General features: G+C 50.0%; 1 protein-coding gene across 4 annotated transcripts in view; it reads right to left on the minus strand.

Annotated features, from left to right (window-relative positions):
• The window catches only part of Cyth1 (cytohesin 1), an 83,158-nt gene that overhangs the window by 22,789 nt on the left and 45,686 nt on the right, over window positions 1-14,683 (minus strand). For 3 of the 4 annotated variants that reach the window (XM_087569406.1, XM_087569405.1, NM_053910.1), the window contains 2 exon segments: window positions 4,927-5,009; window positions 3,558-3,622 (listed from right to left, as the gene is read on the minus strand). In XM_087569406.1, the coding sequence (XP_087425532.1) occupies window positions 3,558-3,622; window positions 4,927-5,009 (148 nt within the window). 4 annotated transcript variants of the gene reach the window in all.

Below are 14,683 nucleotides of genomic sequence, written 5' to 3' on the forward strand. Positions count from 1 at the left end.
ACTCTTTTTTTTTAATATTATATATAATATTAAATATTATATATAATATATAATATTTATTATATATAAATATTATTACATTTATTATATATAAGTACACTGTAGCTGTCTTCAGATACACCAGAAGAGGGCACCAGATCTCTTTACAGATGGTTGTGAGCCACCATGTGGTTGCCGGGAATTGAACTCAGGACCTCTGGAAGAGCAGTCGGGTGCTCTTAACCGCTGAGCCATCTCTCCAGCCCAGGGGAACTCTTTTTTAAAAAGATTTAGTTATTTGTTTGTTTTATGTAAGCATGCTGTCATTGTCTTCAGACACAGCAGAAGAGGGCATCAGGTCCCATTACAGATGGTTGAGAGCCACCATGTGGTTGCTGGGAATTGAACTCAGGACCTCTGGAGGAGCAGTCAGTGCTCTTAACCGCTGAGCCCTCTCTCCAGCCCACTGGGGAACTAACTCTTGACCTACCTTTGGTGTACACATCTGCCAAATTCTGGACCTCTCATACGTGTAGAACCGGGACAAGCTGGGCTTTAGTCTCCGAGCAAATGAGCTGCTCAGGAAGAACTCATGTGCTGCTGCCACCTTTAGGGGCCAATGAGCCGTCGGCACTAGCCAGACCCCAAGGTAAAAAGTCCCTTGCTCCTCCTCTTTTTTCTTTTTTTCCCAGGTTGAGACATGGGTTCACTCTGTAGCTCAGGCTGGGCTAAAACTCACTGCGTAGGTCAGGCTGGCCTGAAACTCATAACGATCCTCCTGCTTCCACCTCCAAATGCTGGGATTATAGACATGAGCCTACCATGCTTGGCCAGGCTGACTGAGGTTCAGGACTGGTATGAGTCCCAGGCTATCTAACCACATTTTCCCCAAGTCAAGGAATACTACTTTGATCCATATTTCCAAAAAAGTACAAGAAAAGGCTGATGGGCAAGCTGGGAGGGCGAGCTGGGAGGTAGTGGTACACACCTCTAATCCCAGCACTGGGGGCAGAGGCAGGCAGATCTGAGTCTGAGACAGCCTGCTCTATAGAGTGAGTTCCAGGACAGCCAGGGCTACACAGAGAAACCCTGTCTTAAAGAGAGAAAAAAAAAAAACATAACAAAAAAAACCCCTCAAAAACCAAAAACCAACCAACCAAACAAACAACTGCAGGGCGACTTCTCAGAGTGCAGTCCTTGGAGCCCTGCAATGGCAAGGCACGTAACTGCCCACAGGGACCTTCGGTGTCTTTTCCTTGGTTTAGTCCCTTACTGAAGCTCCCCCTGTCTCTGGCAAGCCCTAACCCAGAGCACAGACTCCAGTAGTACACGTCCACATCTCTGTCAACTGTAATTGCCGCTTCTGAAGGCTGTGGGTGCTCACGGGGTGGCTGGCTAACTTCACTGGCTCCTCAGGAATCAGCTGCAAGCCATCCAGTGTTGTAGCTTATGGCTGCCAGGCATGCTCAAAGGATGTGCTGGCTAAAGTTCCACATGCGTCTCCGTGAGTCAGCTCCTGGCTCTCTCTACCTGTCTAGCATTCTGTCTGTGACTGCGGAGACAGTCATCACGCAGGCCTATGGGTCAGCTCCTGTCCCAACTTCGGCAGTCTCCCTTGCACACCAGCTGTGTCACCTGGTCACCTTGAGGAAGCTCTAAGTTCCACAGTACTATGTTGCCTTTGCTTCGTCCACAATGTTTGGGGTTGTTATAGAATGCTGAATCCCGCCTTTGATTACACACATGACCACCCACCTGTGGAAAAGCCAGAATGAGTAAACCCTGACTACACAGATGCTCAGTCAGAATCCACAGAACAGCTCACCTTTCAGAATCTTCAATTCTGGAATGCCAGTTTAAACTCCAGGGGTTAAACCATAAATAACTGACGTGTGGCCTTGTGCTCAGAGGCACCAGAAACCCTGCAAAAGTTGGCCTTTTTTCTTTATGTTCTCTTTTTCTTTCTTTTTTTTTTCATTCATTCATTCATTCATTCATTCATTCATTCATTCATTCATGATTTTATTGTCTCTCTGTGTAGCCCTGGCTGTCCTGGAACTCATTCTGTAGACCAGGCTGGCCTTAAACTCACAGAGATCCACCTGCCTCTGCCTTTCAAGTGCTGAGTTAAAGGTGTGCACAAGCGCGCCTGGCCTGTTACCTTTCCTAAGCGCAGAAGTTATAACTCTAGATGGACTCTTACCGAGAGGCCCCACCTCTGATCTAGACAGAAGCTGCAGAGACGGCCCGGCGGTAAGGACACCTGGTGCGATTCCCACACCCACACCAGCCATAACTGGTTCCAAAGGATCTGATGTGCTCTTTTGACTTCCATGGGCACCAGACACACGTGTGGTGCCCAGACACACAGAGTGCACAGACGTACTTGCATGTGCTCCAGACATACATGCAGTGAACAGACATATCTGTGAGCAAAGCACTCATATACATAAAAATTTTAAAGTCTAAAAAACGTTAATAGAAAATGAGAGAGCTATAACTCTAAGTGACAACCGGAGGGCTGGCAGTGGCCCTCGTGAAGATGTAGCCCCTCCATCCCTAATGGCATTGCCCATACAAGTTTAAACTAACAAATCAAGGCCTTATAAGCCAGACAGGGAGGCTTAGGCTGAGACAGACACAGACTGAGAGGGGCCTGAAAGCAGACAATTTACTGAGGGAGGTGGTTAGGAAAGGCCTGGGAATTACAGCCAAGGTCACTGACGTCTTATCATTTTCCACTGTAATGGTTTCCACAGTCTTCTCCCTCAAGCATACGGAGGTGCAAATAAACTTGACATTACCCTAGACATAGGTGGGCACACCAGCCTCAGGAGATCATACTAGCGGTGCTCACTAAGCTTTTCCACTAAGCAAGAGTAAAATAGAAACTTAAGACATGAACACAGAGTGGACATCATAGAAGAGACACAACAATCTCCACGGGGACTTATGGGCACTTGGGACAGTGGGCCTCGAGCTTCCTAACACTGCGACCTTTCATTGCAGTTCTTCCTGTTGTGGAGACCTCCAGCTGTAAAACTGTTTCGTTGCTACTTCAAACTGTGATTTTGCTACTGTTATGAATTGTAAATATCTGATATGCAGGACATCTGATATACGACCCTTGTGAAAGAGTCTCTTGACCCCCAAGGAGGTCATGGTCTAAAGGCTGAACCACTGGCTTAAAGTTTTCCGGTGCCTTTGAGCTTTCTGGCTCATTTCCTACACATAAAAGCTTTCCTATGGCTCAGCCTGGCAGTGCACACCTTAATTCCAGCCCTTGGGAGGCAGAGACAGGCAGATCTCTGTGCTCAAGGTCAGTCTGGTCTACACAGTGAGTTTCAGAACAGCCAGAGAGACGTAGAAAGATTGTCTCAAAAAAAAAAAAAAAGTTTCCTATGTCAGATCCTTGCAGTGAGGGCTGAGAGGCAGGGCAGGAAGGCATCTATCTGTGTGCCTGCTAGGACTCTGAGGCAGAAAGCCTGCTTTGTGCTTGACTGTGCCCGGGTGTGTGGAGAAGGAGGGTGCACTGGGAGCCAGACCAGGAGGCCTACCCAGCAGCAGGACAAACTCACCGTTCCTCTGTGGATCCCAGGCTTTCAATTTCATTAGCAACCTCTGCTATCTCTTCCTTCAGCCTCTGTAAACAGAAGGGGTTACCAGGAGGACAGCTGCAGACCAGAGCCATACTTCCAAAGCCCTTCACACAACTCCCTCCACACTAACACCAGAGCAGAGAGAACAGAACAACAAAACAGGCACAAACCTAGCAGGTCAACCAAAAGAATGTCTTTACTCAATGATACCTACTAGGCCCCCAGACACTGAGCCTGCAAGGGAGAGGTGGCTCCTTGGCTCACAGTTCCTGGGCTAGGGAAGAAGGGTTTTTCTTTTTTTAGGAACATGCACTATGTTAAAAAGGTGTAGTCATGGGAGGTGGAGATGGCTCAGAGATTGCTCTTCCAGAGGTCCTGAGTTCAATTCCCAGCCACTACATGGTGACCCACACCATCTACAGTGAGGTCTGGTATCTTGGCAGAACATAGTCTTGCTATATAGTCTTGCTACAGTATAGAGTGACAGAGCTAACAGGCACCCACGTGTCTGGTTGTCTGGGACATCAGAGGCTGTGCTGCTGGACCTATACTGTGGCCTCATGCTGTTCTAACTGGACACGGGAAGGCCCCACTAAATCTGCTGACCTTTCACTCCCACCCTCTGCCTTCTCCTTCACCCAGGCTTGGAAGGGCATGACTATGGTCATGTAGAGCATGGGGTAAAAGCCTCTCCTCGTCCCCAGCAGTGACCAGAGAATCAGGAAAAGCCATCGGAACAGTTCCAATCGTCAGTGGCGAGCAGGCCTGTCCTCTCACTGTCCTGTGAGGTTTGGGCCATACGTTTTGCAGCCTTGAATCTTACTCAGGATTTAGAAGAGCAACATCCAACTGCTCAAAGTGACATAACCTACCGCATGGCTCCTTCTTCCCAGTTATGAAGGAAACTTGGAAAGACATGGCTGTCCAGTCTAGTCTCTAGGGACATGCCCTGCAAACAGCAGTGCATCTGGCCTCACAGGAAGCTGTGAAGGTGCTATAGTTCCACCCCATGACCAGAAGAACAGAAGGGAAAAAACAAACTAGTGCTATAATCCAGGCCCTCGGCTCACAGGTGGTGGAGTTAGGGCCTGCAGAAGGTACCAGCAAACCTGAGGCTGCATCTGTGTGTCAGCTGGGGAAACTTAGCTCAGAGTCCCTTTACCTCTGATAAATGGCAGCAGGGAGCGCTGTTCTAAGGCTCTACTTTCTGGGAAACCAAAAGCGACTGCTAATACCTCTACTTTGGCCAGAGCTGTGGCAAGCAGCAGCTGTAAGCCTACCCTGTAACACACACACTTCGCACACCCAAGCATTCCTTCCTCCGTTAGCTTCCCAAGCGCCCTCCAACCTGGATGTCAGCCAGCAGCTCCTGCTTCCTCCGCCGGATGTTCTCCAGTTCTTGACGCTCCTCTGCAGTCAGGTCACTGGGGACTGCAAAGACAGAACTGTCATGAAAGCATTCCTCCACAAAATAACAAAATCCCAAAAACTCACAGGTAAAATGTGACCAAGAAAGAAGCCAGAAGCCAATTTAGAAATGATGGACGGGAGGGAGATGCAACCAGGTGGACCACCACGGATGAGCAGGGTGCCAGGCCTGGTCACCATCTCCCCCACGGTTCTCCTGCCTTCCAGCGGGGCAAGGACAGGCCAGTCCCCTGCTGGTCAAAGTGGAACTACATCCCCATGAACTGTCTCAGGTGAACTCAAAGCAACACGGCGCCTTTGGAGAAAAGTGGGTGAGAATTCCGTGCACACAGAGAGAGTCTGCATTTAAGTCTAGGAGCGAGGATTATGAGTCTTTTCAGCTCATCATGAACACTGCCACATGCCCACATGACCATCTTCTTATTCAAGCACTCTGTTGGAAGCAGGTGGCCACACAAGTAACAAACACTAGAATCAGCAAAGTGTCGCTGTTCCTATGTCTTCAGTCCCCACCCCCATACAGACCTCCCTAAGTCCCCGCCACTCATTTAGCCACATGCTGTCCAACTTAATGAGTGATCTGAGGAGGAAGTGAAATAAAGGTGTGTCCCCTTATTCTCCAGGGACACATTTCAAGAACCCCAGCAGACTTCTAGACCCACAGCATGCTTGTCTCTATGTGCACATCCACATTGGATGACTCTTCTGACTGGCCCAGGCACAGTCCTACACCATAGCCAAACTTTTGGCAGCCTGAGGAACAGCAGGAAATGAGTAAAGATTTTCTCAGCTTTACAGCGGGTCAGACAGAGAAGGGTAGAGCAGGTCAGAATTAATCCTGTTATTCAGAATGCCATGTAAGTGAAGGCTTATGAACTGTTCGTTTCTGGAATTTTCCATTTAGTAGTTTGGCTACAGATGATGGTGGGTAATGATTGTACCTGAGGTGCCTCAAGTTGTGCCTTGTGTTTAGTGAGCAAGTGTTGGCTCCTGTCTCTCTTGGCACAGTATGGTGTAGGACACCAGTGTCCTCAACATGAACAGACAGCTCTCTTCTGTTCTTGAGTCAAGGTGCACGCACCCGTGAGGTTTGATGCCCAACTCCTCAGCTGCACTCACACCCCACAGTGGTGGCACACTGGAATGATGCAGTAAGGAGGACACTTGATTGACCCCGCAGAGCAGGGATACACCCCTGTTTACAACATAGATGGACACACACACCGAGGACTCAGAGAACACTCAGGGCATGGCATGGCTTTGAGAACTGGAGGCAGAAATTCCCTTTAAAAATATCTGAGCATATCAAAATTTGATCTGATGCTTACAGAGCTGGTTAATCAGATTTATCAATGAGTCTCCATTTGAGCAGAAAGGGGCAAAACTAAATTCCAGATCCTTACTACAAAGATGATGGAAAAACAACAAACAACCAACCAACCAGCCAACCTTGTGTCCAGACTGCCGAGTTTCCACTTCAAGCTGCCTCCTGGGGGACCCTTATCTGCATTTCATATTCAAATTGTGCTTCTCACTGTCTGCCGATTGGATGCTTCTTTAAAAATAGGGAAGACACTCGAAAAAGTAAACAAACCTCACTCCTGTAGGCCTTCAGAACCAGGATTGCAGCAAGTCTTCTGGACAGAGAAAGTGGGAGAGCACAGGCCTGGTCAGTAACCTTGGGAGCCCAATCTCCAGGCTCCGCATGCTGGAGACCGAGGACATATCCATCCCCACGCCAGGACATAAGAGTGGACAGCTACCTAGTGAGGAGCTGCCCCAGGAGGGATGGGAGCCCTTGGGGATGCCCTGCCAGCTCCACCTCAGCAGAGCCCCTAGGTCTTAAAAGACCCAACCTGCCCAGGGCTTTCCTCTCAAGCTCCTTTTCCACTGACGCCTACAGTGGAAAGAGTAAGACCTCAAGCAAACAAATCCTGGAGCAGTCAGATGTTAGAGAGCAAAGAAAAATTGTTCTTCCGAAAACCCAGACACTTGAAAAGGGGTGGGGTGGGGGGGAAGTATAGGGAAAAAAGATCATTCTTTTGGAAATTAACCTCCTTCAATCCTCCTATCTAAATAAAAAATGTCAAAGAAAGGACTAGGGCTGGAGAGATGTCTTGGAGGGGAAGAGCACTGACTGAACTCCTAGAGGACCAGGTCTGGTTCCCAGCACCCACATGCTAGATTACAACCTTTTTTTTAACTATGCATGTGATACACTGACATATATGTAGGCTAAACACACATACATATAAAATAAACAAACAAAAAGGACCAGAGGACAAAATGAGCAGTAAAAGGAGCAACAGAGAGGCCTGAACATGGGCAGCCATCAGCTCACCATGGCACAGTAAAACCTGTGATCCTACAGAGAAGTCAACAGGAGCCGAGACCTCTACATGGCGGGGAGTCAGGGGTTCATCAGCCCACAGCTAAAGAGATCTACACACTCCAGTGAGAACTTTGAAGGCCTTCAAGATTCTAAATGAAAATGACCCCAGCCAAATGGGGACCAGTCAGAGTCATCAGACAGCCAAGTAGCAGACAGCAAGTCTCCTGGCCACATGTTTTAAAGTGACTTGCAGAGGAGCACTCTGTAGGACAAGGGACAGGGCACTCCGGTGCGTGAGGATAGCAAACAAGCCGGCTGGGGGTGGGGCACAAAGCATGTGGAACAGGTTGGTGTGCAAGCTGTGGACTGGAGGAGGGTGTCCCAAAGAGCTAAACTGCAAGTCAAAGAGTAGAGTGCACAACACACTCTACAATCCCAACACTCTAGAGGCTGAGGCAGGGGCAGCCTAAGCTTGAGGCCAGCAAGGGCTGTATAACAAGACTGTCTTGGGGACTGGGAATTGTGAAAATGGGAAGGCACTGCTTCACCTTCTCTTAATGGAATGGAAAGTTTATGCAAAATGCAGAAGCAAACAAATGCATCTCATCTCACAAAGCTCCTGGGAGGCAGGAGGAAGAGGCTTGGGTACCAGGGTGCTGAGCAGCCCACTCAGCCTTTGCATCCCTGTCCCCACCTGCTTGCTGCTTGTTAGCTTTTGGAATCAGCCTACTCACAAGGCATAAAATGCTCACCAAGGATGAAGAACAGTGATCACAGGTGACAATGGTACCATGAAGAATGAAACCAATGTGACAGGATGGGATCACCCAACAGGCAGAGTCTCTACTGCAGAGGCAGGAGGACAAAGGAAGCAAGAGTCTGAGTAGAGACCAGGGAAGAGAAGTCCACAGTGTAGACACACTCACAGTGTAGACACACTCACAGTGTAGACACACTCACAGTGCAGACACACTCACAGTGCAGACACAGACACACTCACAGTGCAGACACAGACACACTCAAAGTGCAGACATAGACACACTCACAGTGCAGACACAGACACACTCAAAGTGCAGACACACAGTGCAGACACACTCACAGTGTAGACACACTCACAGTGTGGATACACACAGTGCAGACACACTCACAGTGCAGACACACTCACAGTGCAGACACACTCACAGTGCAGACACAGACACACTCACAGTGTAGACACAGACACACTCACAGTGCAGACACAGACACACTCACAGTGCAGACACAGACACACTCACAGTGTAGACACACTCACAGTGCGGATACACTCACAGTGCAGACACACTCACAGTGTAGACACACTCACAGTGCAGACACACTCACAGTGTAGACACACTCACAGTGCAGACACACTCACAGTGCAGACACACAGTGCAGACACACTCACAGTGTAGACACACTCACAGTGTAGCTACACAGTGCAGACACAGACACACTCACAGTGCAGACACATTCACAGGGCAGACACAGACACACTCACAGTGCAGACACATTCACAGGGCAGACACAGACACACTTATAGTACAGATACACTCACAGTGTAGACACACTCACAGTGCAGACAGAGACACACTTATAGTGCAGACACACTCACAGCGCAGACACAGACACATTGCAGACACACTCACACTCACAGGACTTGCAGAGGTTAAAATGAAAGGGCTAAAAGGCAGAGCAAACCCCTTAGCTGGAAAGAAGGCGAGCTGAAGCCTCTGCCGATCACAGAGGAAGCCAGGGGTTCATTCCTGGTTCTGACACAGTAACCAGTCACCAAAGACCCAGGCACCAACACTGAGGAGCTCACCGCTGCAGCTGCCTTGGGGAGCAGGTCTGGGAATGGAATGATGGGGCTATCATGAATATTCACGCGTCACATGTCTGACACACTAACCCAGGGCCTCCAGGGAAAAGGCCTCTGTGTCCTTGCAGCCAGATACAAATGGCTTCTAGCCAGTTTGCAGCTATAATAAAGATGTTAAAAATAAAACAACAACAACAAAAAAAATACCATGACATTTGTTGTCATTTATTTTGATCCAGTCCCCTGACACTAACTATATGATCTCCAAGTTACTTCTGAAATACTTAATAACCTGAAATCAACACATCTTCCATTTTAGTTCAAAGAAGAATTAAGAATTTAGAAGATCCCAAAACAATCTCAATCTCTTTTTATCCTCCTGGACTTTTGCTCTAAGATGAGGGAGAGCTAACATTTTAATGAATACTTTACTCTACAGACAACACCAAACCTTACCAACAACAAATCTTCCGTTCAAGCCTTTGTGGCAGTTGCTCCATTTAACCCACAGAGTCTGAAGGATTGCCAGGGTGCTGGGTGCTGGAGGTGTGATGGCTCCTAGGACCTGGGCTGACCACACAGATGCTGTGAATAGCAGAACCATTCAGGGAGGAAGAGACAGGACTCCAGCCCTGGGTAACCTGGGCTACCGGATGTGGGGGCACCAGCTTGGCAGGCTATCAGATCCAGTGGACAGGCAGGGCTAAGCTGCACAAGGCCATGCTCTGACAGGCCAGATGGCAGACAACAAACAACTCCCCTCCCCCACGGCCACGTGCTACCGCCATGCCTGTGCCAGGAGGCAGCTAAACCCTTCTCTGAGAGAAAGGCCACTGAGCAGGCCAGCAGGTTGTGTAGTGAGTCTGAGTACAACGGAGCCAGGCCAGAGGAGCCCTTCTACCTAGAGTGCCTATGCCAGAGGGCAGGGACCCATGCTCTAAGGTTAATGTGTAAGGTGTCCAGCCAGCAGGCAGCAGGAACAGCCCAGCTCTGGTCTCCTCGCCATCCCTTCCCAGTTCCAATGTAAGGAAGGAGATTAAAGTAGCCAATCAACAAGGAGCCATTGTGCCTGGCTGTATATGCAGAAGCTACACAGGGGAAGCTTTCACTTATTTATTTAGATGTTGCTCTGCGGATTTCAACTGTAGGCAGAAACCTGGAGCTGAAACATCCGTCCAGCCAGCACATACAAAGGACGACTGTCTTAAAGGGACGGTGCCTTCTTTTCGAGTCAAGGAGCAGAAAATGTGCACAGGATGGCAGGCAGCAGTCTAAAGCCAGCAGTCCCTGCTCTGTCCCTTGACAGATGCCCCAAGGCCCCATTGCAGATGCAGTCCCTGTGACATCAGGTTCTATTCAGTAGCCACTGCTCAAAGGTATGGCCCTCACCCAACCCTAGTGTGCGCTATGAAATCAGAGGGGTCCAGCCATGCTTTGGAACTCAGATTTCCTTCTTGCTTTTTGAGGTCATCTTGGCCCCCCACCCCACCCCCAAAAAAACCCTGCCTGGCTTGAGAACACACTACCTACCTTGTCTTTTTCCTCTCAGTGGATAAAAGGGTCTACATTTAATGCAGAATTACAAGGAGATATTTAAGAGTGACCAAGTGCGTCTCCTTGTCTCCCCTGTGAAGCAGTTGAGCATACAGAGCACAGCTACGGTGGGGAGAGCTCCCACCCAGGCCGACTCCTCCGTATTCCCGAATCCAGCCTTCCTCTCAGGACACCCTTTCCTACCCTGGGCCTGGGCAGAGCTTCCTGAACACTGAACATGCGCACGGATTGTTTCCTTTCTCTCCTCCCACCCTTCCCCACCTCTGGCTCACTTCAGGTAAACCTAGCACAGCCCAGAATGGCAGAGGTGGTGAGATGAAGCCAAGTCTCCCCACCCTCCACAGAGCTGGCACCCACTCTGAGAGGACACTGACTCTCCTCGTTCCGAGAGCACAGATACAGAAGCTGTGGTTGGAACTTTCTGTGAGGCCCACAGGGCCTACGGCGTGAGGAGCCTGAAGCCAGCAGCACCACCACAGTATCAGGCCCAACCCACCAACTGCCTGCCCTCCAGTGGACCTGCCCAATGTGACCTTAGCAACAAGGCCAGGGGCCGTCCCCTCCAGAGGCCTGCATCGCATCTCCCAGGAAATCCCAGTGACCTGCACTTTGAAAAACTTTAAACTACTAGAAAGGACTCGGATGTTTGCAACCACACTGCACAGCAGCTGTTCCCCCGTAACATGGAGCTACCCCTGCCCATCACTGTACCCGTCACACTCAGCAAAGGAGACAGGCCAGCTTTCTCAGTGTCCTGAGCCAGGCCCCTTCACCTGCAGAGCCAGCTCACTCTCCTCCCCTCCTGCCTACCCAGCACAGATGCTTACCCAACCTACAACCACTGCTGCCTCCAAGCGGGATGGCACTCTCCCTTCCTGAATGTGCAGCGGTCTCAGAGGATGTGGAGGCCATGAACAACTTTAGGAGTGCATGTTAACGGGGGCTATGTCTAAGGCCGCTGTACCCACCTGTGGGACTGACCAGCTATGTGGCCCTGGGTAAGCTATCTCATCAGTGTGTGCTCCTCCATGAACAATAAGCTGGCAGGCTGCCTCCAGAAGGAACACTCTGGAGGGGAGCATGGCTCTTACATCAGAGGTAAGTGAGAGCCCTGAGGCCTGTGTGTCGTGGTAAGTCAGAAACTGTACAGAGGGGTCAGGACAGGAGGGGCTGGTACAGAAGCACCTGCAGATTCAAAGATGGGACCAGGTTCTCTGATCACTGCTACGATGCCTAGGAGAGCCTGTCCCCTCATTAGAACTCTCCATTCCCAAGGGATGGCACGGGGTCACTCAGAAGGCCTAAGGATGCAGCCTTCCCTACAAGGATCTTTCAGGTAAGAACAAAAGATGAAAAATCGAAAGCTTGATGCTTCAGGTCACTCACCAAGCCAGAGTTGTTTCCAGTCTTCAGGATCCAGGATGAGGGAAGGTAGACACAGGAAGGAAGGGGTGTGACCACAGTTAGAGACCTAGTGACAGGCTTGCTGCCAGCAGTGTGCCATGTTCCTGTCACACCTTTACAGAATCTGTCACCTTTGGAGAACCCTTTCCTTCCTATTGAGTCAAAGCCTTTGAAGTCCTTCCGAAAATTTAGTACACTGTCAGGGGTTTATAAAGAAGAAGGCCCTGATGCCACCACAGCTCAGGAGGAAGCCTGAAGATGCTCAGAGATGGCCCTTACTCCTGGGCCCTGGGTCACAGAGGGAAAGAGTAGTGAGAGCTTGGGAGGTGAGAGTGGGCTGAGAAGATTAGTAGGGATGGAGTGGCCATGTTTTATGGTTCAATGGTTCTGGGATGTGAGCATCACTAGATATGCTCACCACCATTAATTGTAAACTTCAAATGTCAAAGATGGTAAGTTTTATGTTATATGGGTTTTGCCCTAACTAAAAATAAACAGAAATTTTAATGACAGTATTCTAACCTCTTGACTCCACTTCAGATCCTTTTTACTAGGATTTGGCCCTTGAAAAGGTACTTTGTCTCACCACCCTCTTGCAGCATAAGAGTTTTAAAGAAATTCACACACTCACTGGACCAAAGCCTGTCACATTCTCATGCAGCAAGCACAAATGATCCTCAACACAGATGTGGTGGGCAAACTGCCAAAATGGAGATTTATATACTCTAGTTTACATTCCTCCAGACAAACTGGCCCAGGCCAGGCCTCTGCTACAAGTAAATCCATTAAAGACTTTGAATTTTGAGGGAAGACTGGTTCTCTTCTCAAGGCTTAGGGACAGGTTCTCTGACGAACACCTTAATAACAGCCTCTGCCTCAGCCTTGCCTAGTGAATTCAGAGGGGACACTGTCCAGGGACAGGAGGGAGTGGGGAGGAGGCCCAGGACCAGCCAGGGCTTCACTGACTTCTCTTGCCCCACCCTGACCCCAGTTTCCTCACGTGTAAACATGGATTAGGAATGTGACTTTTAAAAGCTCTAAGAACATATTTTACCATCATTTAGCGGAAAGAATCAACACGATTTATTGAGTAAGTGCTAGGGCTCAGAGCTGAGTTTGCTACGATTTAATGCAGCTCAATGAAGAGAAAAGAGGTCAGAGTTCAAGGCAGTAACAGGAACTGAGTCATCAAATTTATCCAGTTTTATTCAAACAAGCAAGGACTGTCCTCACAGCTGAGAGACCTGGCAGGGCCCGGACACAGCCAGGAGGCACAGCAGCTTCTCCACAGCCCCAAGCCTCGAGCACTCTCTCTATCAGGACAAAGCTGGGACCCTCGGTGAGGAAGAGCCCTCCTGACACAGCACTGGGTCCTTAGCTCTTGGGACAGGTGGAGAGTTCCCTGGTCATTCAGTCCTCTCTCCTCTGGGGGTCAGAGGACACTGCCATTCTGGCGCCTGCCAGCTGCAGTCCCCTGCATACTGCACAGCTGGGCCACCACACCCCCTTGCATCCCAAACAGAAGCAGAGGGGGTGTCAGAAGTCACTTCTCTTCACTTTACCTCCTCCCTATAGACACACACACACACACACACACACACACACACACACACACACACACACTCCTTCACACTCCTTCAGCTTTCCTGCACACGTAAGCCCTCTGCCTAGCACCTGGAAAGGAGCTTGCTCCTCTTTGTGTACTGCTAGAACCTTGGCTGCCCCTGACCAGGAAGTCCAAAGGCCCAGGGTCAGCAAAAACCCCAAGTGGTCGGCAGATCTAGAGGGACGAGGCTGGCTGTGAATCTGCCCCCTTGGCTTTCTGCTACCCTATTTTTTAACCTACCCAAAGGCAGAATTTGGGAACTGGTTATTGGCTTGCTCTTCAGTCTCAGGACAAGAAGAACAACAAATGACTGGTACCTATCCAGAAGCACAGTGGAGAATCCCTGAGAGGAGAGAGGAAGGATGGAAACCCAAGGACAGACATGCAGAGTCAGCGGAGCATGTCAGCTCTTGCTGCCTGCTGCAGGATATGGGGTGCAGGGTGGGAGAGGCTGCACCTAGGCAGAACAAGGGGGAGCTGCAGTCCCCCTTCATGCACCATCCACCAGGCTCTTACCGGCAGCATGTCCCCTCTCCTGTGGCCCCCTCGTCCTGTCAAGCTCTGGGCAGCAACATCAAAGCCTCAGCTGATCCGCAGTTCTCCAGTCAGAGGCCATGGTGGATCTGTACAGCAATCCCACAGGCCCAGGCTCCCCGGAGCTCTCCCAGCTCTGGGTTCAGGGAGAGCTGGAGTCAGGACAGCATTTGTGTGCCAGCACACAAGGGCAGGGGAGGAGGCGTCCAGAGGAGACAAAAGCCGAATGGCCAAACAGCGGGCGGGAGTGAACAGAGCCTGGTGGGGAAGGCTGGCACAGCCCCGGGGATGGGGATGGTGCACGGAGCTGCAGCAGCAGCTGACACTCGGTGTGCGCGACTCCTCTCCTAGCAGGCTCATTTCCATGAATGTAATCACACCGCCCCTCCTACTACCCTCTTCCTGGCCTC

The sequence above is a fragment of the Rattus norvegicus genome, chromosome 10 (genome assembly GCF_021556685.1).
Source record: "Rattus norvegicus strain SHRSP/BbbUtx chromosome 10, alternate assembly SHRSP_T2T, whole genome shotgun sequence".
NCBI classification, from domain to species: domain Eukaryota; kingdom Metazoa; phylum Chordata; class Mammalia; order Rodentia; family Muridae; genus Rattus; species Rattus norvegicus.